The sequence below is a fragment of the Phyllostomus hastatus genome, unplaced genomic scaffold (assembly GCF_019186645.2).
Source record: "Phyllostomus hastatus isolate PE091 unplaced genomic scaffold, TTU_PhHast_1.1 phas_contig_1, whole genome shotgun sequence".
Lineage (NCBI taxonomy): Eukaryota > Metazoa > Chordata > Mammalia > Chiroptera > Phyllostomidae > Phyllostomus > Phyllostomus hastatus.
This window is the reverse complement of record NW_025333498.1, coordinates 7359654-7386078: the sequence shown is the minus strand read 5'-3', so window position 1 is coordinate 7386078 and position 26425 is coordinate 7359654. Positions and strand designations below refer to the sequence as shown.

The window sequence follows — 26425 nt, the reverse complement described above, 5'->3', positions numbered from 1 at the left end:
ATATTTCCATAATGACTGAAAGGTGGAAATCTTTAATTAGTCTCCAAGTATTTAGAGGAAGTAAGACTGGAGAGTTTTAAAAAACCCCTAAGTGAATCATTTAGAAGGGACAAAAGTGGTGAAGGCACCAACCCATCTAAAGGAGTATTGCTCATAAGAACTTAATTCATACTTGCTTTATTAATAACAACAACTGAATGAGCTTTCATAGGACATGTAAAACCCTAATAGGCATTAAAAAGTCAACTGACCTTCTTTCTGTAAATAATAATAACATTGTATCATCAAGAAAATTGCCAGACAATGCTTCTGTTTTAGCTACTTAAAAACTAGGAAGAGTGACAATACAGCCAGAACAATTTCTATCAAAGTAGGGTAAGAATACAAATGTTTGGTACTCAAAATTTAAACCTAATGTTTGAGGAATTAAGGTGGTTGTACTAGCAGAGATTAGTTGAGTTAAGGTATAACCGAAAACCCTAGCTTAAACAAAGATGAAGTCATGTTTTTCTGTCATGTAATATAGTCTTCAGGTTTACAGTCCAAGACAGGAATAATGGGTCCATGGTTATCAGAAACCCAGATTTTCAGCCTTGTCATCCTTAGGTCATGACCTCTATTACCGAGCGAGGCTTCCAGCTCCGACCATCTCATTTGTGTCCCAGGCATCAGCTGTAAAGAGACTGCAGAGGAAAAGGGGACCTGAGCATTAAGCTAGCCCGCTTCTCAGAGCTTTCCTAGTAGCTCCACCTGATAACTCCTACTGTCATCTTTTGGTCATTTATAAGGGAACTAGGAAGTACAAATTCTTTTGCTTTTGGGTTCCCGGCCCCCCATCTAAACATATTATTGCTGCCACACAATATAGGGCTTTTATTATGGAACAGGAAGAAGATGATGAATGATGGGTAGGTAGCAAGCAGCCTGTCAGAGCAGGAGGATTATCTCTACCCTGTGCTATCCTTGCTTTTTTGGACTGGTCACATTATCTATACTTATTCATATTGGAAGCAGAATTGCATGCTAGTAAAGAGCATGGGCTATATAATTAGAGTGATCCTATGTCTCAGTTAGCCCTAGAAAATTCCAATGCATTGCCCATATAATTATTATCAATATCCTTATTACTTTCTAAAGTGACCAAGTTGGACAATAAATTATATGGCCACTTTAGATATAATAGGCTAGCTGGAACATCACTAACAACATCCTAGCCATGTGACCTCAGCAAATTCCAAAAGTTTTTAGAGAAAAACTTATTGTATTAGTTATTTATTGCTGAATAACAAATTATCCCCTAAATGTATAGGCTCAAAGTGATAATCTCATAGTTTCTGTGGGTCAGTAATTGAAGAGAAGCTTAGATGGATAGTTTCTGGCTCAGTGTCTCTGAGATCAGATGAAGGTCTGAGTGGGCAGAGGATCCACTGTGAAGAGCACTCCCATGGGGTTGGAAGGAGGCCTCGCGCCCTCACCACGTGGGCCTCTCCATAGGGGAGCTTATATATTCTCATCACACTGCAGCTGGCTTCCTATCAAGAGAGAGCAAAAGGAAGCCACAATGCCTTTTATGACCTATCAATAAAGTTGTACAGATACTTTCTCTTTATTCTATTCATTAAAAGCAATTCCCCTGGCTGGCGTAGCTCAGTGGATTCAGTGCGGGCTTCGAACCAAAGCATCGCAGGTTCATTTCCCAGTCAGGGCACATGCCTGGGTTGCAGGCCATGGCCCCCAGCAACTGCACATTGAAGTTTCTCTCTCACTCTCTTTCTCCCTCCCTTCCCTCTCTAAAATAAATAAATAAAATCTTTAAAAAAGAAAGCAATTCATGAGATCCAGCTCACACACTCAGAGGGTGGGGAATTAGGCTCCACCTCTTGAAGGGAGCATATTTTAATATCACCACACTTAATTGTTCTCATCTGTAAAATGGGCTAAAATTACCCACATGCAATAGTAATTGCATTGTTATGAAGATGCATGATTCATATAAAGCATTTTAATAGAGTACTCGGCACATAGTAAAACATGTTGCTTAAAAATGTTAGCTAATATTACTTACTTATTTGTCTAATTAAACTGTAGTTTTTTGACAGGGGTTATGTCAATTTCTATTGGTATTGAGCATGTAGAGGGGATGTAATAAATATTTGATGAATGAATAACATTATTTTTTAAGACTTTATTTTATTTTTAGATAGAAGAGAAGGAAGAGAGAAAAAGAGGGAGAGAAACACCAATGTGTGGTTGCTTCTCATGCACCTGCTACTGGGAATCTGGTCTGCAACCCAGCCACGTGCCCTTACTGGGAATCGAATCAATGACCCTTTGGTTCGCAGGCTCAATCCACTGAGTCACACCAGCCAGGGCTTGATTAATATTCTTTAATAAGACCAATTACATGGAGTATTCCCATAAGTGGAGAGAAATATACTGCAAAAGACATTTGGATAAATTCATGTTTTCTTTGTGTTAAAAATTAGATTTTTGTAACTCATTATAAAATAGGGCATGAATCATGCTTACTAATGTAATGTGTACTAAGTTTTGTAACTTAACTAATAATAGTCACTATTATATAATGCTATTATAAGATCACCTTCTTATGTTCTTGAAATTAAAATTGCTCCAGCAAAATCGTGTTTTATAGATGTATATCTAAGTATGTCTTTTTGAGCCACAGAGATTTTTTTATTACTAAAGAATTTCAATACTCATTTAAATGACATAGTACTAAAAGTATGATTAAAGATGTATCTAAGGAAAACATTTCAGGAAATATATGTACATATGTATTATTATATTGTTAGTGTGTTTTGTCATTAATGATACATTTTCTTGCCATTTTTTCCAAGGGAAAAATAAACATATGTGTAACTTTGTAGATGGTAATTTTTAATGATCTTTCAGTTATAAGGGTTTCCATTTATCATAAACCCAAAGAAAAAAGTTAGAAACTTTAGTTTACAGTTTACAGTTACAGCGAGGCTATGTTTACACCCAATAATTAGCAGGAGGAGAGCATTAGCAATCATCTGTCAAGTACCAGAAACATTCTAGGTTATACCATATAACTGCTCTTATGGCTTATGACATAAACAAAGCATAGTGATTTTTAAAAGTTCTCTGTTTTCTTGATGGATTTCATATTTTTAAATGTTTGCTAATTCTGAATATACCACATATATTTTGCTTTCTATATCTAAGCCTCTCATTTGACTTTTCAGTGATAGAAGAGTAACATAGACAACGTTGACCTCTTCCAAACACAGATATTTTCTTGTGCTATAAGCTCCTTTCAGAGAAATGTGATTTATTTCTTAACACACGTCAGAGCACACACCAACATTTGAAGCTTTTAAAACAAATTAAATCCTTTTAGTAGTTACAGTGGAAGAAAATGCTGTAATCTTTAATTAACTTAAATGAAATACATAATTTTCCTTTTACATTTTACATGTTAATCATTGGACGGGAAGTTCTGTAAACCACCAGGCATGTCCTTGAGGGAAGGAAAGCCTTTTGGAGAGCACAGTGCTTTTTCACAATGAGAATTCAGGAATGCACAGAACGTTCTTGCTACTCATGATTCATTTTTGTCTCCTTCATAAACCCCGAACAGTAGTCCCAAATTGCAACAGGGAATGAAAAACAGCTACGCTCTGTTAGAAACGCTATTTCTAATGAAATTAGTAGTAATCCTGTTTCTTTGCCAGTTATGAAGTGAATGATGTTCCTGAGCCTTTTTACTTCTTGAAAAGTACATATTCACTCATTCATTTGTACAGGAATACTTATTGAGTTGTTACCTTCATGTGTTCAATTTATAAAGGTGACAATCGCTTTTTTTATTCACACATTCATTCGTTTGCCCTTAAACAAATATTTCTTGGTTTCCTGTTATTCAATAAGAACTGTGTTGGGCACTGCACATTTGCTGATGGACAAGATCAACATGTTCTTTACAATTTTATTTGTCAGTTATACCTCAAAAAAGCTGAGGATCAAGGAGATCAACCTGTTTGCTTCTCTCGTGGAATTTATTGACAAGTCATCAACAGTTCTTTGTGACTTTTAAAATATAAATTCAGCACTGTGTTCAATGTTATCAAAGAATATATACCTTAACAAAACATAGCTCCTATTTTCAAGGAGCTCGTTATTTCACTGGGGAAAAATACTATGATGCTTGAAAATATCAATAATTAATATCACAATCAAGATGGTGGTATAGGTAAACATAGATTGCCTCCTCGCACAACCACATCAAAATGACAACTAAGCCATAGAACAACCATCATTCAGACGGTCAGAAATCGAGTGGGATGGAAGTTTTACAACTACAGAGTGAAAGGAGAAACGACGTGGAGACTGGCCAGAGAGGCAGAGCCCTGGAATGAGCTGTTCCCACACCGTGTGGCAGGTAAAAATCAGAGGGATATCTAAGGAGCAAGGGGTCCCGGTCTCACACCAAGCCCCTCAGTCAAGGGTTCCAGTGCCAGGAAGAGAAGTTTCCGTAACTTCTCTCTGTAAAAACCAGCCAGGACTGAGATTGTGGGAGATGGAAACTGCCGGATTCACAGGCAGTTCTTGCTAAAGGGCCTATACATATTCTCACACAGACTCACTCCCTCTGAACTCCAGCACCTGGGCAGCAGCTTGAAGGGCACCAGACCAGGCCAGGTAGTGCCAACGAGTGTGAGCTTGAAGTCAGACCATCATGCATTCAAAGTCTGCCTCTACCACACTGCCTTTGTGACCTTGGAAAAATTGCTCAATCTCAAAGACAATCAGTATTTTCACCCGTAAATTTGAATGCTGATAGAACCTATCTGGTAGGGTTTTATGACTAATAAATGACTTAATATACACATAAAATTATTTGCACAGTACCCAGCACATAATCAGTAAACTTAATAATAAAATGTTAATTATTATGAAGACTCAGACAATGAAATTAACTCCACCATTGAGCTCAGCATTGAACACAGAAGATACAAAGACACTAAGGCATGGTTCCGGACCGAAGGTTTCCTGGAGGACATGGTGATGCCTGACACACATCCCAAAAAGAAGAGTAGGAAATAGCCAGGTGGAGAACGTTATGTAGATTTGTTTGTGGCAGAAGGATGAGAATGAGGGAAGTGGTTAAGGAGAAGGGCAACATTTCCTAGGAAGTTAGAACCCTATGAACAAAGATTCTGAGGAAGCTGCAAGTAATAATGCTAAAACTACTTTGTGAGGTGGTTTGTGGTAAGAGGTGATAACTGAGAGCATGATAGTGAATGAGATCATGCAGGTGATGTGTAGATGGAGAAATGCAGCGAATCAAAGGAAGAGACCTGGACAACCCTAAAAATGAAGCACTAGATTGATTAGATAGCAAAGCTCAGAAAGAAGACAAGTTTCTTGCCTTCTATACTTTTTTCACCCATAGAGCACAGGTGTTAGGAATTGTTTGTGATACAGATCAGATATGAAAAGGCAGCACTGGGGGGGAAGCCAGAGAGGCCAAGTCGACCTCCCTAATACATAGCGGGGAGAGGAGAGGCAGGAGAGTCGGACAAAAAGCCACAGCAGCAAACACTGTAGAGCTGGGTTTGGTGGAATTGAAGCTCAGAAACGAAAAGTGGAAGAAGGGGATTTCAGAAAGGTTTCTATGGATTATGAACTGAATCCCCCTTGATGTTCTTTGAGAGATAAAAATTTGAAATCATTCTTAAATTATTTTGGGGTAACTGGACTGAGCTCCTTTTTTTGTGCAGGGTTCCAAGTGGAACCCTGATTTGATTATGGTTATTAAAGGAACTGCTAGGTAGATGCTAGGAGAATTAAGAGAGTTCAATAATAGCCATACAAATTTGCTATTACTACGGTACTAAACTAATAGCAGTAGAAGTATTCATGGCAACAAGTATTGTTCAATTCCATGAGGTAGGTGCTATCGTCATTCCTATTTTATAGATCAGAAAAGTGAGGTACAGAATGGTTGGAGTGATCGCCCAGGGTCACACAAGTAACTTTTACTTGATGAAGCTAGGAATCGAACTCAGTTATTTCAATTTAGAGAAACCAATGGAAGGTATTTTAACTAAAGGACAGAAGCATAGAGGGTGACATACGAAGTCGAATTCTTTTTACTATCTGATATTTTATTTTCTCTGTTAGAAAGTGATGATACTTAATGTAAATACATATGCAGTTCTTTTGAGGGGGGAAATCATTACAACATAGTTTAAAGAGTCCAGCCATGGAGATGGGAAAGGGAGGACATAGCTTTTCTTCCACAGAACAAAATACACTTTCTCCCTTCTCTTGCATGTAGTACCCGGCACATTGTGGATTCTGAATAAGCACTTGCTGAATTGATATGTACTGTAAATACATATGTACTATAATAAACTGTCTCAATATGCAAGGTGCTCAGTAGATAAATGACTGCTCAAACATGACGACTCTGCTACAAAGGTGCATGTATTTAAACCTGGGTGCCTTGAGGCACTGGGTTAGTCTGAGTCACTGTCTCCTAATAGAAATGTGGTTCTGGTGCACTTAACTTTTGGTGGGCACATGGGTGTTGCCATTGCTTTTCTTTCTTCCTTTATCTGGCCTTCTCACTTCTTCCCTCCCTTGCTCTGGTCTGTTGGACTTCTGTCCTGGATCAGGAGTTGGGCGGTGTGGGAGGGTTTACTGGGTATAGCTAGAGTGTACACCTCTTCTGCCTTTGCTCTCTGGACAGATTGGAGTGGGGATGGGGTGGAGAGGTACCTTTGTATTTCTGTGTAAGTATTTGTGGAGGATGACCCATCTCTCATGATAATTTCCTTTAGGCAAGTTCTGGACCATGGCTTGTAAAACAAGCCCAAAGTTTTGTTGCATATCTCTTAGTCAAATTTAAAAATCAAAATTTATAATGCAATTAAGTACTGTATATTCAAATCAGACCTTTCACTTTTTAATTTAATCTTTATTGTGTTTTTTCCCCATTACCATTTAGTCTTCTTTTACCTCCTCCCCCTAGCAATCACCATACTGTTGTCCATGTCCCTTTCATTTATATATAATCTCGCTTCACAGGATCAATAAAGAGCTTTCTAGGTTAATATGCATTGTGATTAAGTTTTAATAGTTACTTTGGAAAACAATCTGAATTTATTCTTCTAGTGCTTGCAAATTTTTAAGGTCCACACAATGTATTTATACTTTCAGTCTGTTCACTAACTTCTTTATTTAAATAATTTTTTAGATTTTTCAGTTACAGTTGATGTGCAGTATTATATCAGTTTCAGGTGTACAGCCCAGGGATTAGATATTTATATGACTTACGAAGTGACCACCCCATCTGACACCATACGTACTTATTGCAATATTACTGCCTATACTCTCTATGCTGTACTCTACATCCCATCACTCTTTAGCAACTACCAATTTGTACGTCTTGCTCTCTTCACCCTTTTCACTCACTCTTCAACCCTCTCCCATCTGGCAACAGTCAAAATGTTTTCTGTGTCTATAAGTCTGTTTCTATTCTGCTTGTCCATTTGTTTTTTAGATTCCACATATAAGTGAAATCATATGGTATTTGTCTTTGTCTGATTTATTACTTTCTTTAAAATATTTTATTTACTTTTTAGAGAGAGGGTAAGGGAGGGAGAAAGAAAGGGAGAAAAGCCCCCTACCTGGCAGCAGCCCAGGCATGTGCCCTGACCAGAAATTGAACTAGTGACCTTTCAGATCTCAGCCTGGTGCTCAACCCACTGATCCACACCAGCCAGGGTTGTCTTATTTATTTCATTCAGCACAATACCTTCTAGGTCCATCTATGTTATTGCAAATGGCAAGATTTCATTCTTTTTGATGACTGAGTCATATTCTATTGTATATATGCACCAATTCTTTATTTATTCATTACTGATGGGCACTTAAGTCACTTTCATATCTTGGCTATTTAAATAATACTACAGTGAATATATGGATGCATATGTCTTTTTGATTTAGTGTTTTGGGTTTCTTTGAATAAATACTCAGAAGTGGAATTGCTGAGTCCTTTTTCATCTCTTGTTATGCCCTTTGTTTTAAAGTCTATTTTGTCTGATATAAGTATTGCTACCCTAGCTTTTTTGTCTGTTTCCATTTTCATGAAATATCTTTTTCCATCTCTTTACTTTCAGTCTGTGTGTGTCCTTCGATCTGAATTGAGCCTCTTGTGAACAGCCTATATAAGGATCTTGTTTTTTTATCCATTGGGCCATCCTATGTCTTTTTAATGGAGTATTTAATCTATTAGCATTTAAATTAATTGTTGATAGATATGTATTTATTGTGATTTTATTATTCATATTTTTAAAATATTTTATTTATTTATTTTTAGAGAGAGGGGAAAGGAGGGAGAAAGAAAGGGAGAGAAACTTCTCATGTGCCCTCTAATGGGGACCTGGCCTGAAACCCAGGCATGTGCCCTGACTGGGAATTGACCCGCCAACACTTTGCTTCTCACTCTGGCACTCAATCCACTGAGCCACACCAGCCAAGGCAATTATTATTATTCATATTTTTAATTTTTTTCATGTTCTGGTCAAGGAAAACCATTTAACACTTCTTGTAATAGAAGTTTGGTAGTGATGAACTCCTTTAGGTTTTTCTTGTCCGGGAAGTTCCTTATCTGTCCTTGATTCTAAATGATAGCTTGGCTGGTAGAGTAATATTGGTTATAGGTCCTTGCTTTTTATCAATTTGAATATTTCATGCCAATTCCTTATGCTTTGCAAAGTTTCTTTTGAGAAATCAGCTGACAATCTTATGGGAGCTCCTTTGTAGGTAACTAACTGCTTTTCTTTCACTGTTGTTAAGATTCTCTCTTTGTCTTTAACCTTTGGCATTTTAATTATGATTTGTCTTGCTGTGGGCCTCTTTGGGTTCAGCCTTTTTGGGACTCTGCACTTCCTGGACTTGCATGTCTATTTTCTTCACCAGGTTAGGAAGTTTGCAGTAATTATTTCTTCAAATAGGTTCTCACTTTCTTGCTCTCTCTGTTCTCCTTCTGGTACACTTATGATGCAGATGTTGTTTTGCTAGATGTTGTCCCAGAGGCCCCTTATACTACCCTAATTTTTAAAATTTTTTTTTTCTTTTTGCTGTGCTGATTGGGTGTTTTCTGCTACCTTGTCTTCCAAATTGCTGATTTGATCACGTTCTTCATCTAATCTGGCTTGATTCCCTGTAAGGTATTCTTCATTTTTGACTGGTTCTTTGTATGGTTTTCAAGTCTTTTTTTTTTTATGCTACTGAAGTTTTCATTAAGCTTTTTTGGGCCTTCTTATAAGCATTGTTTTGAACTCTGCATCTGGTAGCTTGCTTGCCTCCATTTCATTTAGGTTTTTTTTTTCCAGGAGATTTCTCTTTTCTTTCATTTGGGACATGTTTATTTGTCTCCCCATTTTGGCTGCTTCTCTGTGTTTTTTCCATGTATTAGGTAGATCTGCTATGTCTCCCAGTCTTGGTAGGGTGATCTTATGTAGTAGGTGTCCTGTAAGGTTCAGTGGCACAGCCTCCCCAGTCACCTGAGCAGGTGCTTTAGGTGCTCCCTACATAGAGGCTGTGTGCACCCTTCTGTTGTAGCTGAGCTTTGATTGCTGTTGGCACATCAATGGGAGGGCTTGACCTGCAGGCTGATTAGCTACGAGGACCAGGCATGACTACAGTGGAGGAACTGCTGTGCAGTGGCCAACCCCACAGAGCAGAATTTGTTTCAGTGGAGCTCTGGTACTTGCTGAATCTGCCCCTTGAGTGTGCTGTTCATAGAAGTGGTTAGGTGGTGCCCTGGCATAGTCTGAAGCTGGCCACTTGGTATTCTGACTCTAGGGCCTCCTGGGAGGTACAGGCCAAAGTCAGCCACTGCCACTGGCCAGGTCACCTGGCATGAGCTACAAAGCAATCTGCAGATGGCTGCTACTTGTGCTGGGCCTGGAGGTGCCCAGGGAAGGCAAGCTGTGCATGGAGTTCAACTGCCTGCCATTAGTACTGGGCCTAGGGTCATTTAGCAAGAGGTATGTGACACACTGGGGCTAGATGTTGCTTGTTTGGCGTTTGTGAATCTTTGAGAGAATTTAGGAAAGTCCACTGCATGAGTCAAGACATACTATCTGCAAGGAAAAGCTATTGGAACAGCTTGGGTAGGCCCTCAGATTGAGTGGGGTAGGGATTCAGGGAGTCATTAGGGCAGGAGGAACACTGTAGGTCAGGTTGATGGAGACTCAGATATGGTCCCTGCCTGTGCCTGGACTGGGAGGGCTGAGCAAAGGAACAATGGGTTCTACCAGGACTTCTGTCTTAAGAAAGTGGCCCATTCAGCCCTCGTCCTAAAGCTACACAATTCAGTTCCTCCCCATATGTTCCTGGTACCTTCTGAGCTTCTGTCCCAGTGCTGGGGCTCAGAGTGAATGAGTCTGTGTAAGCCTGTGCACAGACCCTTGAAGAGGAAGGCCTGAGACTCCAGTAGTACCCTGTCTTACTCACCCACCTTCTCTGCTGGTTTAAACAGCCAGAAGTTATGGGGACTTCTCTTCCCAGCACTGCAACCCTGGGCTTGGGAGCCCAGCATGGGGTTGAGACCCCTTACTCTGAGACCCCTCCCTCCTCAGTGGGGACCTCTACAGCTGAGATATCCCTTCTAATATTTAACTCACATGCATGGGTGTGGGACCAGCCCCTTGCATTTTCCTCCCTCCTACCACCGTCCATGTGGCTTCTTCTATATATTAGTTGTAGGACTTCCCTCCAGCTAGATTTCATGTGGTTCTCAAAGATGGTAGAGCTGCAGTTTAGTTGTAATTTTTATGTGGTGTGGGGTGATGCCAGTACCAGGTTTACCTACTCTGCTATCCTGACCTGAAGTCTCTTATTCACCAGGTTCTTTAGTTAGTGATACACAATATGGGAAAGTCACTTCTCTGGACAAGTTTACTCATTATTTCATCATTCATTCATTCATTCATTCCTTCTTTCTTTCATTCAACATTTTATTGATGGCTTACTCTCTGCCTGGCAAGGTGCTAAGATTTGGGAATACAAAGAAAAAGGTCAAGGTTCCTGACCTCAAGGAAGTCTCTCAGTCTCTGGGCATGGTGCAACATACCAAGGGCAAGCAAGCCCAAGGGGCCTTATTTCATAAGAAAGGGGTGCGTTCATATTCTTTCTTCCTACTCTAAAATTGTGTTTCTACCCAAATTCCCTAAATCGATGAGCATAACAAATCATACGACTTCAGCTAATAAAGTAGGAATAACGTTTTAACTAGTCTGGCTTGATTTAAATTTTTTTTTTCCAGTTCTTTGCCTTGTCAGTCCTTTCCTGGACCGCTGAAGTTAGGCTTTAACACAGCTCCTCGGGAAAGAGGCTGTGCTAGCATTCTGCAAGTTTATAATTAAGTTCAGTGTTTGTGTGTGGGATTGAATGGGGAGGAAAACGACCACTAATTACGGAGTTTCGTTTGTGAGAGCCTGCTAAGGCTTTTAAGTAGCAGAAACAGGAGAAGCCGATAAAGCTTTCCTCATTTTAAAATAAAAGTCGCACGGGAATTCCTGGCAGGACCCGGGGAAGAGGGGTGTCCTTGGTGCTACTCGGGACGCAGGCGGGTTTGGACCACCAGGAGCGCTGCCGACGGCGACCCGGACTCTGAGGGTCTGGGGCCTCCGTACAGACGCCCTGTTCCAGGGACAGTAGGCGACAGCTCGCTAGGAAGTGCAATCGGTCTCGCCCCAGGGGAGGAAGACTCTCCTCCAGCGGCACTTCCTCCCGCAAGGCGGCTCAGCCTACCAACCCGGCTCCTCCTCCTCCTCTGCCTCCTCCCCCGCGCAGTCGCTGCACTCTGGCAGCAGGGGGGTGCGGCGCTCACTCCCGCAGTCCCGCGCTGCTGCCCCCGCCCCGCGCCCTGCGCCCCACTTCCCCCGCGGCCGCAGCGAAGCACAGCCCTCCCGCCGCCAGGGCGCTGTCTGGGACTGCTGGGAAGCTAGAGGCCCGCAGGTCTCCGCGCGCGCGCGCTGGCGGCGGGCCGCGGGCTCAGTGCGCTCCGGCTGGGGTGGCCGCGGCTCTGGACTCGGCGCCCTGCGCGCACTTCAGCGATGGCTTCTCCACCGCGGCGGTGGCTTCGCCTTCGCCCCTGCCGCCTTCTGCTTCTTCTCCCTGGATTCCTGCTGTCTGTTTGCAGCGCCTTCAACCTAGATGTGGACAGCCCTGCCGAGTACTCTGGCCCAGAAGGAAGTTACTTTGGTTTCGCTGTCGATTTCTTCGTGCCCAGCGCGTCTTCGTAAGTAGCCCCTCTAGGAAGGGGAGTCGACCCCCTCCCCCACTGCGCACACTCACCCTGCATTCCCCCAGAGGGAGAGAGATCTCCGGGAGAGACGCTTCCAGCAGAGGTGCCGGCTTCTGTCTGTCCGCATCGCTGCCCGTCCCCCGCCCTCGCCCCTCGCCCCTGCCCCTGCCCCTGCCCCTGCCCCGACCCCCACAAGCTGGTTTAGGTTCTGGGTGGATGAAACATTTGGGCAGATGAAACTCCTCCAACCCCTGGCACCCACCAACCACCTAGTTCCCTCCTCTCTTCTCCCGAGAGGGAGATCTTTGAAGCAGACCTGTGCTTAAAACTCAGGGAAAGTGGAGGATCAACAAAGGCTGGTCTGGCGGGACTCTGCGCCGCCTCTCCCAGTGTTCGAGATGTAGTCAGTTTCATCCACGAAGTTCTGTTTCTCAGGTACTTCTCATCCTTCCCGGTAGCCGTTTTTTGCTTCATAGATTTAACACGGGTTCTTTTGGTTTTCCCTAAACAAGCCCTCCCCCGCCTCTTTCCGCCTTTCTGGCTGATTCGTTTCCCCTCATTTACTCCTCTTCCAGACATTCTGGTGACTAAAGTGACCATACTGTCATAGTAAATTCATTGTCCCCTATCTCTGGGATGTCAGACCTTTGCACATTTGAGGGCGAGTAGTGAATTGAATGTGTCATCTGTTCTTTTTATAGTGATTCATTATTTAGGTCATTGTTCGGAAAGAAGGATGTTTGCTGAGTTTTCACTACAGGTCATTTGAATACTGCAGTATTTAAGAATTCAGTTATGTTTTCAAATTACTAACGTTGCAAAAACAGGATTTGTAACAGACTTACTGCCATTATTGGACTAGAAGTTGTCTCTGACTTGACGGAACGCTGGCATCGTTCTCCCTAGCCCACCTCCATATTAGCATTAGAAATACCGATTTAATAAGCGTTCATGGGATGTCTTCTGATGTTTAAATCTTGTTTTGGAGAGGATGAATTTCTAAGTTCTTAGAAACTGTACAACATACTTAGGTTTCTCATTGTTTTAAAGTGCTGTTTTTGGGGGGGAGAGGGACGATCATTTTGATGGTTAGTAGCTAGATAGGAGCATTTTTCCAGTTTACACATGTCTAAATTGAAGGTGATCTAAATATTTTTCCATGACTGTTAGACCATGCATCCGGGATTCATTCTCATAGTCTTTCTGGGAGTAGCAGAATATCACTCATTTTGGTGACCACCACTGCCGCCGTGGATAGGTTGGAAGCAGGCAGTGGAAGCGGACGTTGCTTTATGTAGTGAACTCTGTCGTTTTCAGCTTCGGTGCTTTCTGAGAGACCTGAGCACAGATTTTCTAAAATAATCGAAGTAATCATTAACTTTAGGCGACTTTCTCTCTTTTTTTTTACTACCTTCTCTTTGATGTAATCATTTGTCAGCTTTATCTGTTATTTTTTTTTTGTTTCCAGATATTTTTAAGTTTATGTCTTTATGCCGCAGAGGATTTTAGTTGCTCCCAGTGTTGCTCTTTTAGATTTAATTTGTACAGAAATTCTAGTAATTTTGAGAATGTATTGTCTTGTGTCAAGAGTTAGTACTTAGCAAGAGTTAGCACTTAATAAACTTCATAATTGATGGAGTGTTTTGCAAATGTTGCTCTTGATTGGTGGCAACCCCTGAGGTTAGTAGTGTAAAGATACAGGACGAGAGGATAAACTTTAAGTGTTTTTACTATGGGAAATGCAGTAATATTGAACTGTTAGCCTGAGATATTTACTGTTTTTGGTTAGTAGGATGGTGACTAATCTTTGATTAGTCATTGTAGTTGTCGAATATACTATGACCTCACAGGTTTACAGCACCTCCCACATGGGCCTTCAAAAGTAAGGTAGAATTAAACTTGGTTTGGTTTCATGTAATAACTTGAAATCGTCATCAGTGACTTTGTTACTGCTAGACTGGTAAGCTCTAGGTATAGCCTAATCTAAAAAATAGAAATCAACTTTGAGGTTTTTTAAAAAACAGTATATATAAACAAAGGTTTCTGTTACTAAGCTTGTCAGCTTTAGCAAAGAATAATGCAAAATTGTGCTTAATTTTTTAAAAAGGCACTTTAAAATGTAGCAAGCAGTGGAATCCAAAGTACATGGGATGCCATTTATAATACTGCCAGCTGCATTGTTGTAGTTAATTGGGGTGATCATAAACTTCTAAAGGAAAAATAATCCACATAATAAAAAAGTGTTTAAGATTCCTTTCTTCTGAAGGAGGAATTCCTGGATTAATGAGGAAGCGATGGTAATAAAGTCTCTTTTTGCTGTTCCAGTTTCTGTAGGTGTCTAAATGCCAATGGCAAGCTATAGAATTGTTTTATGTCTTCTAATTTTTCTTGTCATAGAAAATCATTATTGAATTATTTCCATATTGTGAAAACTAATGAATCAATGTTTATTAAAGAAAAGGAAAAACAAGGCACTAATAAAAATATTAAGATGACTCCTCAAGAAAATACTCCAGAAGTTTTAAGTATGAAGCAAAAAGTCACAAAAATAGTGATTTAAAAATTATGTAAATAAAAATAAGCATTTCTTATTGTCTTTTCCTGTATGCCTTAATTTATGGTGGCCATATTGCCACACTTATTTAGTTTAAAGATCATTTATGGGCCATGAAGTAAAGTCATGTTTTTCTTGTCGAGAATATTTGGAGAAATTAAAAATTGCATCCTAGGTTTAATGATAATAATGATATATTACATTGGTTGACCTATTTTGTAATACACAAAGCACTTTTACTTAGGATATCTTACTTCACTTTATGCACAAACCACCAGGGGAAGCAGACAAACTCATTCTTACAGATGGGGAAGCTGAGGCCAGAAACATTTACAGGCTTTAGTTGTTTGGGTTAGTGTGTGGGGTAGGAGGCAAGGTGTGATTAAAAAAGAGATTGTGTGAAATTCTAATTCCATTTAACTTTTATATTCATATTTTAAAATTTGAGGAAGAAAGTTGAATAGTTTTCTTATTTATTCTCCAACCATGTTATATTAGTCTTCATTGTACCTATATATTTACTTTTAAATAATGCTATAATAAGAAACACTGGATTAGAATTCTTGCCCTTTCCCCTATGAAACACTACTGGAGCCCATTTACAGTTACTTTGAGTTTCTCTGACCCCAAGGGCAAAGTGTGGGTGAGTGTGCCTTGGTCCCAGAAGGTCCTGCAGGATAGTTAGTGGTTCTCAATCCTAACTTCCTGTTTGTAATACCTGAAGAGCATTCGAAATAAAACTGCTGCCCTGGGGGCATCTTAGGTCCAAAAGTAGGGCACAAAGGTCATATTCCAACAGCCTGTGGATCATTTCTGCTTGACTGGCCAGTTCTACCTCAATCTGACTAAAACTCTTTTTCACCAAGAGATGTCAGTTACACCTCTGTTTCTATTAATGGTGCCATCATTTTCTCTGTTGCCCTGGAAATAATTTCATATTCCTCCCTCTCATTTTCCATTTTTCTTTGTTTCCATAACTGCACTCTCCTAATATTAATCCGTGATTAGTCATCAGGGAGAAGGTCTTAGAAATTCTTGCCTGTTAATGTTTCTTGCTTTCCACTTCTGCTACCACCTCCTTATTTTAGCCCAGCCATCACAGATGTGGCCTGTGGCATTCAGGTTTTCATCTCTTTGCTCACCATTTGGCTCTTACACCTGCAACACATCTTACATGTTTGTGACAGTTTTATCTTTCTGAAGCATCTTTTTGATCTGGGTATTTGGCTGCTAAAATTCCCTCAGCAGTGCTTCTTCCATGGCCAGAGAGACAGCCCAAACTACTTAATGTGGGTGAAGACCCCTTTCAATTTGTCCCAGTCTGCATGTACTTTTAAAGTTCTTTGTCTAAAATGTCAACATGTGAAATTACTTTTCAGAATATTACAAAGTTTTTAGAACAGAAAAATGGAAAGATGAAGAAAGTAAAAAGTTCATGTCCCACCCTGGCCGGGTGGCTCAGTTAATGAGAGTAGTGTTCTCATTCACCAAAAGGTTGAGGGTTCGATCCTGGTTAGGTTACCATGCTTAGGTTGCGGGTTCAATCCCCAGCTGGGCACATTTGAGAAGCAACGGACTGATGTCTCTCTCTCTCTCTCTCTCTCTCTCTCTCTCTCTCTCTCTCTCCCTCTCCCTCTCCCTCTCCCCTCTCCCCTCCCCCCTCCCCCTTTCCCTTCTTCCCTTCCTATCTCTCTAAAATCAATAAAACATATCCTCCTGGGGTGAGGATTAAAGAATAATAAATACATAAATAAAAGCTCATGTTCTATTTCTCCCCTCACCATTGTAACCATCTTCAAAACTCTACAAAATGACACCAGCTCATTTTCATGAACTTTAGTGTGGTGCTGGCTATATTCTTTTTTTCTTGCCATAAACAATACACATGCATAGAATAGAGCGTTATTTAGAAATTAATCCCTATGTTGATTATTCCAAGTCAAGGCTCGAGGTTTATAGGACATTATAAAAGAGAAGGGAAAATGTATACAATTTATAGTTACTGCATCTGTTTTACATAAATAGATGGACTCCATAGCATTTTTTAAAATGAAAAGCAAATAGCTCTGAAGTAACATTCAGTTCTAAAATTTTATACACATTTCTTTTTATAAAATATAAGATAACTTTTCAGAAGTCCCTTTTGGTGAAAGCTCATTGGTCAACCCAGAGTCAGCCAAATATATTAAACATGCTTTATCTTGGAGAGAGGAGTCGGTGCTGAAAGCAGCCAAATAACTGAGTTCATTTGGAGGGTTTAAAAAATGTGCTTGTCATTGTTTGGCTAGTTGCCTCTCTTTGGTAGTCAAGGTCACATTCCCTGAAGCAGCTGCCCTTAAAGTAATATTTTAGGTAGGAAGTCCACCCTAAGGGCATCCTCCTGGTTAGTTTTTCTGATCCTCTGGCTTGGTTCCTTTCCTCTCTTTCCCCTTTCTCCCTCTTTCCCATCTCCCTCTCCTCTCCACTCCCTTCCTCCCTCCCTCCCTCCCTCCATCTGCTCCTACGCACCTACCCACACCCCAAGCACACACTTTGCCCTTTATCTTTTAGAATTTCTTGGCATGCTTGTGTATGTACATGTAAATTTTGAACTCATTTCATGGAAATGTCTCAAGTCTTTTAAAAAGAATGGTGAAGATGGGGGTCTTGCTACTGTTGTTGGGGCAAGCTTTTTGGAGGGAAAGGTAGTCTGTCAGGAGAAGGTTGCCGGCACAGGAAACTAAATTGCTGAGCTTCAGATTGCTGATGCTAATTAGTGAAATCTCTGTCGGCCTCCACTAACCCTGGGTATCTTCCCCAAGCCTTCTCTCATGGTCAGGAAATGTTGCAAGACAACTATTTCCTACCCTTCTTCTTTTCTCCTTGAGATTTTGCATTTGTGTTAATTAATGGCCCTTTGAGAAAACCAAGGAAAGAAAAGCTCTTTTGAAAATAGATTTTAAAATATAGACAGACTTGTGGAGAGCAGGCTGACAGCTTTGTGGGGAAGTGGAAGATGCAGTGATAGAGCAAAAAAGAAAAAAATAGAGAACTCAAGGACACAGACAACAGGGTAGTGATTTGGGCAGGGTGGAAGAGGGTCTGAGGGAATAAATGGCAATGGAAAAATACGGTAAAAATAGATTTTAACTATTATATTTCCTGTGCCATTAGGGAGTATTTTATTAATTGTTTTTAGTTCTGATGCCATTATCTCTTGTGTTTATGGTGTTTTCAGATTTTCTAAGTGTGCTTTTAATCTATCCACATTCTGAAATTTATTTTTTTAGGTAATTATAGTTGGCATTGTTATCTCCATCGAACTGAGGTATCTGAGACTGAGACTCAGATATTTAAAATGACTTCCTCAGTTGATTTATACAGTAATTGTAACCTTTATTCCCAAACGGTGTCCCTTAGACAATACTGCTCGTATTGCAAACATTTTTTTCTGGTCTGTCACTTCTGTTTCCCTAATTAAATTATTGTAGACATTCATTAGATATTCTTGGATGAACTTCAAGTAACAATTGTTTGATTTTCTGTGAAGTGTTTTATTAAGAGGCCCTTTTTGTTTGTTATTGTGTTAAAACAACACATGACATAAAATGCACCCTCCCAACACATTAATAGGCGTTAGTGTTCTGTAATGTGTTGTTTTTATGTTTCTTCAGTTTTTCAGATAGCACCTTTTACTACCCCATAGCCTTTATTCTATACAAATATTTAATGTTTCTCTGCACAGCTCCCGCTTAAGATTTTAACATTTGCCTAAGGTAATTCTACTTTCTCCATCTTTTCATTTTTCTGTTTTAAAAACTTTGTAATACTCTGAAAAGTAACTTCACACGTTGACATTTTAGATGAAGAACTTTATTCCTCAGCTTCTTTCCTCCCATTAACCCTGCATTTAGGAACTGACAGCACTCGCACATTCCTTTTACGTTGTTCTTCCATTTCTTTAGGTGTTTCCGCAATGTGCAAGACTGCACACGGGGTATGCTTGGGAAAACTGGATGAACACCCGTATTAGTACCTCCAAGCACCATCATTTCAGGCCTCTGATGTGCAGATGGTCTGATGAAAAGCAGCAGCCTTGTTCTTGGTCTCATTCAGGGAACTCAGGCTGCCAGGCGAGGAACTCCTGCCGCAGTTTTCATTCAGAACTCAGCCAGCCCTCTCTGTCTTAATGAGACAAGTAGAGAAAGTATGTGAAATCCAAAATAAAGTCATTTTACAGATAATTTCAATAATCGATGTCTATTAGAAGATGGTTTCTTCACATGCTGGAGAGGTTAGGGGTAGTAGAAATGGCTAATTTATACCTGGCCATTTGAAGTGTAATACCTACAGCTATCAAATTTACTTGCTACTCAGCTGTCAACTTAAAGTATTTTTCTTGAGTGCTTATTATGTGTCAGGTACAAAGATGAATTAGATTCCTCTACAGTCAAGGAATAATTTATTACTTCCTTGGGAAGTAGTAACTTCCCAGGTGGGAAGAATAACTTTGATAAAAAATCCTAGAAGATTGTGTAACATGGTATGTGATGACAGTCCAGAAATGAATTTTGCTTGTAGGGTTTTTTTTTTTTTTAACCTTACCTGAGGACATGCTTATTTACTTTAGAGAGAAGGAAAAGGAGGGGGAGAGAGAAGGAGAGAAACATGAATGAGAGAGAGAGAGACATCATTGGTTGTCTCTCCTACGGCATAGGCGCACCGTTACCGGAACTGAACAGCAACCTGGGCTTTCACCCTGACAGGAACAGAACCGAGTCTGCACCAGGACGATGCTCCAGCTGAGCCACATTGGCCAGGGCTGCATGTAGGTTTTTAGGCATATTCTGAGAACCAGCTCTGCTGTCCTGATCTCCTGGAACCTGGCCAGTTACCCACAACACTGAAATATGCGAAGCTGTGCTCGTATCACGTTTATTTAGGACTGTTGCAGAAATGTCCCTCCTCCTTTTTACATTGTAGCCCCTGAAAGTACACTTGTCTGAAATGTCCTTTTTCCCCATGATGCACTCAAAAATAATTCAATTTACGTGAAGAGGGTCAGTTTTGTGGTACATTTTTTACCTGTTGAAATGAAAAATTTCATACATACACAAAATTAAGCTATTACCCAGCTCTGCTGTAGAAAAGAAGGGTGTGAAGACATTAAGCTGCCTTCTTATTAATGGCAGCTGGGTGGGGGGTGAGGGCTCTCTTATTCATAGTCTAATTTTTTTCTTTTGGAAGTTTTTGCTGAATGAGAACTAAATTGATATCTTACCCAGAGTCATTTAGCTGTGAAGAGAGAGTGGAGCATTGGTGTTTTACTGATGCCAAGTATGACTGCATAAAGCTTTATTAAAGAGGGTGTGGTTTTGTTGAGAGTTTTGTCTATTTCGAATATGGAGTTTGCACATTAGCGTCAGATAGCAGGATATTCGTAATGCAGCAGTTCACGCAGCCAGCTCCCGAACACCCTGCACATGACTTGGCAGATACCACACACAAGAAATGAAATTGAAAAATAAAAGTTAAAATGGATGCATTCCATATTTAAGATTGCTCAAGTAAGAACATCCAAACCTGTGGAGAATTTTTATATTTACTTGAGCCAAACAGGATCCACGTGGAAGCAAGATCTCAGCAGACTGAGTAAACTGCTACTTGAATGGCAGTTTGCAGCCCTTTTTATGCATTTTGAATTAAGCAGGGAAATAAGGAAGGTTACAGGAAGGTGGGAGAAAGCAGGGCAGAGATTGGATTATGGGGTAGTTAACAAGACTGTTCTCTTGAGGCTGATTTCCATTTTGAGGGGTCTGAAAAGGCATTTCAAAGGTGTGTTATGCTAGATGCACAAAAACACTGGACAGCCCTTGCTTAAGGGACGCATAAACCTTTTACTAAAGAAGTTATATGACTGGGGTGTGGCTACCCGCTGTGACCTGCCCAGTTAGGAATTTATGATCAGATCACCCTGTGAGGTTTTCTTTTGGTCACTGGACTTGTCAAATTATTGTCAAGCTCCTTTCCTTCTCTGCAGTAGTAAAGAACTAAAGACAAGATCACTTTTACTTAAAAATTGACTCCCAATTACTTTGTTTTCCTATAACTTTACCCTGATAAGGAATTTGAATAATGATCCAATTTTTTGGCTAGGGATTAATTAGATTAATGTTTTGAGGAGAAATTTGTTAGTCACTGTTTTTTGGAAAATTGAAGTACAGTAGTTATAAAACAGGTTTTACACATCGAAAAATGATAATATTTAGAACTACCATAGTTCAGAATTGTTTATTTAGAATCATTTTTTCCTGTTGACATTCAGGATATAGAAAGTGTATAGCAAACACACACACACACACATACACACACACACACACACACAAAACAAAGCTTCCATGACCCTAGCCAGTATACATTTGTAACAGCTTTAATGCAATATAATTGACATATAATAAGCTGTAACTATTTAAATTTGACCTGTATACATTTTTAAATGGTATGGAACCCTAAAATGAAGTTGCCTTATAATATGTTCTTAGGATGAATAAACTATATTGAATAATGTATGTAAATTAGAGACCTCCAGATGAATAATGAATATTATGCCCTCAGTGAAGAGTTTAAAAAATACATTGTAAGGTGAAAGTATGTTTAGAGTTGTGAATACATGAAAAACAGTTTATTCTTGTATCACTATTTATTAATGATTGTATTATCATACAGACGAATGTAAACCTACTTTTGTCCCAGCCTGTATTTTTGTGGATAATATCAAGAGAACTGTTGCTCTTCCTAAGCCATAGGATATTGTTTATGCTTTGTGCCATTTTTAAAATCTCATCTCCCCTTTTGTATTTTAGCAGGATGTTTCTTCTGGTGGGCGCACCCAAAGCAAACACTACCCAGCCAGGGATTGTGGAAGGAGGGCAAGTCCTCAAGTGTGATTGGTCTTCACACCGCAGGTGCCAGCCAATTGAATTTGATGCAACAGGTAGATGTTGATGCAATGGCCTCTTTTCTTAATTTGTCATTTGACTTTTTTTAATGTCATTTAATTTTTGGAAGCACTTGCTTCAGTTTAAATGTAAAAATTTAATAAAATGATGTATAGCTCTTCAGATCCCTAGAGAAAGTTACATAAAAACAAATGATTTATTATATGACTTTTCCCTGATTTTGTGGCATGTAAAAGCATTAAAAATACATTGCATTTCCACTGCTTTGAATGTCTTCAACTTTAAGCCGATCACATCAGTCCGCAGAAATCTGGGGAAAATCTGTTGAATTGTTTTTGCACCTCTTCTGAGAAGAGGGAGGTCATAGACACAGCAAGGTTTTTTTGTCCGTCTTCTGTGGGCAGAATTAAAGCATGACTCACTGACAACTGTAGAAGATCAGCTCTCTAACCATGAATATGTCGAAGGCTGGGTTGTGCTACCAAAACCAGTTGAGGAATCTTTTGCATTGTAGTAGATGTAGTTGGCTTAAAAAATATTCTTATCCAAAATTTATTGGGAAAATAATGTGTCATGGTTCTGCTAACATTAGAATTATATCTATGGGGACAAATTTTAGTGTTAGGCATGATTGTGATAGTAAGGAGAAAAATAGCCCAAGGAAGATGAGAAATAAGAAATAACTTTAAGTTTACATTTAGATTGGTGAAATAAAATTACATAATCCTGTATTCCTTTATATAGGACTGGTACATTTATGTATATTTGTGAAAGCTTAGAGAAGCCTCAAAGAAATAGTGTGGCATTCCCCAGGTGCAGTAGCTCTACATTTTTTTTTTTAGTGATTCTGGTTTGTTGGCTTTGATAGAATATTTGAAGATAAGCCTACGGAAAATTAATTCTTTTTTCCATATTGTTACTACTTCCTGCTAGTTCTAAAATATATTCATTCTGGGAATTATAGTGTCAGCAAAACAGGAATTATGATGTGGACTGTTCCATTTGGCATCGTGATCACTAACACTCATTAATTAAACCAGCTCTTATAGGAATCAGGTCACATGTTTGTTTTTTTCCACTTGAGACCATCTACATTAAACCCTGTGTTTTTTTCCATGCATGGCTGACATTTGGAAAACCCCAGAAGTATGTAAATAGGCTCAGGTTTACCACAAATAGAGAAAGACCTGTGCGTAGACCTTGTGCATATCCTAGGTCAGGGCATTTGTAGCTTCTAACAAAATATGACTACTAAGAAGAAGAAACTGTAGTTCAGTTTTGATAGTTTGAACTGTTCAGATATGTTTCTGATGTCAACACCATAGGTTTTTGTGCAGTGCAAGATAATTTATTCTGCTCTTTTGAAATTTGGCTTTATATACTATTTTTTATTGAAAAAAATATGCATGAACTTGGCATAAAAAATTTCAAGCAGTTCAAAAGGGTATACAGTGAAAAATAGGACTGTCTCACGCTAGCCTGCTCAAAGGCAATCACTCTAAACAGTTTTTTTGATCCTTCTAGAATTTTCTTATTCATGCAAAAGGGCAACTCACAAATAGGAATATACTGAATATACTGTTAGACTCCTGACTCCCCCCACTTTTACCCCATATCTATACCATAGATCTTTCCATATTGAAATATATTGATTTACTTCATTGTTTGCAAATTACTGATAATATTGTGTGGTATATGTAGCCCAGTTTATTTTGCTCATATTTCTTACTGATAGACACTTGGATTGTTTCCAGTCTGTCGTTACAGTGAAAAGCTCATATGCAGTAGTGGTGTGAGTGTGTGTGTAGGATAAAGTCATAGCAGGGCATTTTTAGATCAAAATACCCCGCATATGTATATTAAAGTTTTGGTAGATAACTACAAATTATTCTTAACAAAGGTTACACATCTGTGTTTTGTGAGGCCGGTGCCAATGCCAATTAATCAGCATTTTTAAAAAGAGATTTTATTTATTTACTTTCTAGAGAGAGAAGAAGGGGAGGAAGGGAGGGAGGGAGAGAAGCATCTGTGTGGAGAGATACATTGATTGGTCACCTCTCACGTGTTCCTACTGGGGAACCTGGTTCACAACCCAGGCTTGTGCCCTGACTGGGAATCGAACCAGTGACCTTTTTGTTCAAAGGCTGGTGCTCAATCCACTGAGTCACACCAGCCAGGGCAGCATATTTTATCTTTGTCAATTTTATAGTGTTATAATATGATTATGTCTTGTATATGTATATAATATATATAATGTGACATTTTATTGTTTTATGTCATATTAATTTGCATTCCCTTAATTAACAGTAAGACTAAGCACTTTTGCATTTGTAAGCCATAATGTTTCCTTTCCCATGAGCTACTCTTAATATATTTGCACATATTTTCTGTTGATTTGTGAATTTAAAAAATGAATCTCAGTTGACAACACTCCATCCTTTTGGTTGCTTAGGTCAAAATCTGGGTTCATGCTTGACATGAAATTTGTCAGCAAGTAAGAAATCAACTGCTACTCGTCATTTTGCTACTAGCATCCTGCTCCAAGCCACCATTGTCTCTTACCTGGACTGTTGCCCTAGACTCCTGAATTAGTAAGGGTGCTGCCAGAAAAGAGGTGGCGCCCCTGAAACTGGAATCGTTTGAGGAGCTTTTAGTGAAAGGACCATTGACCAAGGATTGTGCAGGGTCCTACGGATCAGGATTACCCCGGCACTAGCTAAAATTTGGCCTCTGGGCCTGAAGGGAGCTCCAGAGCTCCGGAAAGGAGCAGCTGCCTAGACAGAACATTAGGTGGAGAGAGCCACTTGACAGGAGCTGTGGGGCTTTGTTAGAGAGCAGTAGCTAGCCCAAAGGGGCCAGAAGGGAGCAGTGTGGGGGGGGGGGGCGTTGGTGGATAAAACCCTGACCTCACCTTCCTTCCTCCTTTTGATCTTTTGTACCTGTTCCCCTCTGGCTGAATCCAGTTGGGAGCCCCTGGGCAGCAGTACATTTCACACTGGTCAGCATCCTATGCAAACAGCAAGCTGGAGAATGGTGGACAGGAGACCTGAGAGGCAGTTGGCAGGGAGCCCACACACCTCACTGTTCTTTCCGGTTCTTTCCTCACCATTCTGCCCTGGATACTGTGATTGTTTGTTCTCTATGGCACCAGAGTGATCCTTTTAAAATATGCACATCATAACAGTCCAGCTCGGATTCTACCCATCTGCTTATAGTAGCGGAGAGGACTTTTGTGTCTTTCAGTCCCATCTTTCTTTTCTTTCTTTCTTTCTCTCTGCAGGGAGGGGAAGCTTCTGGTTTACTCTTGTGGAGTTTGCCCTCTGACTCTTTGTTCTTCACTCACTCCGTGTTTGCTCCACACCATGATGCTGTGGAAAGGAAATGGGCCTTGGAGTCAGACAGACTTGGCTTCAAATCCAGGCTCTGTCATTTCTCCAGTGTTAATTTGGAAAGTTACCTACCTTTTTTATATTCTATGTTACATTCTTGGGATGATAAAGAAAAGTTAACATTGATTGGTTTGTCTGCTTTATTGTGTTTCTGAGTTCAGAAGAGACATTGATGATTTAAGGGGTTCCATTCTTTTTTTAATTTGAGAATGAAAATTTATAAAATAACTATTTAAATTAGCTCTGATTCATATGATGTGGTAATATTATAGCTATTCATCCATATCATGTTTCTAAAACTTCTGGGAAAACCCTCGAACTTAGGTATGCCCATGTGGCTTTTTCTAGCAGATAAAACATGAGCCGAAGGGTATAAGAGTTGGAGTGTTATTCTGATTAGTGATAGTTTAATGATAGATCCTTTTTTGGCCTGGGTCCCAAAGTGAGGAAGACATGAAGCATAGACTCTCACTGACCCGCAATGTATGTGTACAAAGTAATCTTTGTTGTTTTTGACTCCTGGGGATTGGGGAAGCTTGTTACTCCAGCACAATGCAACCTAACTGAATAATCCATTTAGGGATGTTACAATTGTATGTTATCAAGTCAGCTGTTGGGAAATGGTTATTAAAAGCCTTTCCAATTCCACATGCCAAGCTGATCTTCTGTTAAGTTTCTCGTTCTATTTTATAGGGTCATGAGTGGCTAAGCAACTATTTAGGTAGTATTGCTTATGCCAAAAATGGCTTCTGGTTGGTAAATTGCATTTAGACTGGGAAAAACTATAAATAGGCCATATGTATATGATGGGAATGCTGTGGCTTTGGGGTTCTTTGAGTACAGTTGCTCGGATCACTGGCATGTTCTTCGCAGGAACTCTAAAGCTAAGCTATAGAATCATCCTAAGTGATGTCATTCCAGGGGGGCATATGAGACTTTGAACCAGGGTCGCTTCTGTCCCCGTGTGATCTCGTGTCTTCATATCTGAGCTGTCATCTGGTGAGGCAAAGAGAAGAGCTCTGGACAGCTGTGTGCCCCGTCGCTCAGGGAAGTTCATGTAAGGACTCGTATCCAGGAGGTATGTGTGGCTCTGTCCTGCATCCTCTGAATAGACTGGTGCTACATGTGTGGCCTTTGGTAGTTGGTGAGTCTGAAAGTGTAGTTGAGCCATGAGAAGCCCCCTGATGGTGGTGGGGTCAACATTTGAAGTTTGTAACCGTATGAAGTACTT

The 26425-nt window shown here is 40.0% G+C and overlaps 1 protein-coding gene across 2 annotated transcripts in view; it reads left to right on the top strand.

The window, feature by feature from the left end:
* The first annotated feature begins 11959 nt into the window (after window positions 1-11959).
* ITGAV (integrin subunit alpha V) overlaps window positions 11960-26425 on the top strand; it is an 84861-nt gene continuing 70395 nt past the window's right edge. Inside the window, exons 1-2 of one of the 2 annotated variants that reach the window (XM_045841044.1) lie at window positions 11960-12307; window positions 21713-21840. In XM_045841044.1, coding sequence (XP_045697000.1) covers window positions 12123-12307; window positions 21713-21840 — 313 coding nt within the window. In that variant the 5' untranslated portion in view covers window positions 11960-12122. Of the gene's footprint in view, window positions 12308-21709; window positions 21841-26425 lie in introns of both variants that reach the window. The other variant, XM_045840977.1, reaches the window with a different exon arrangement.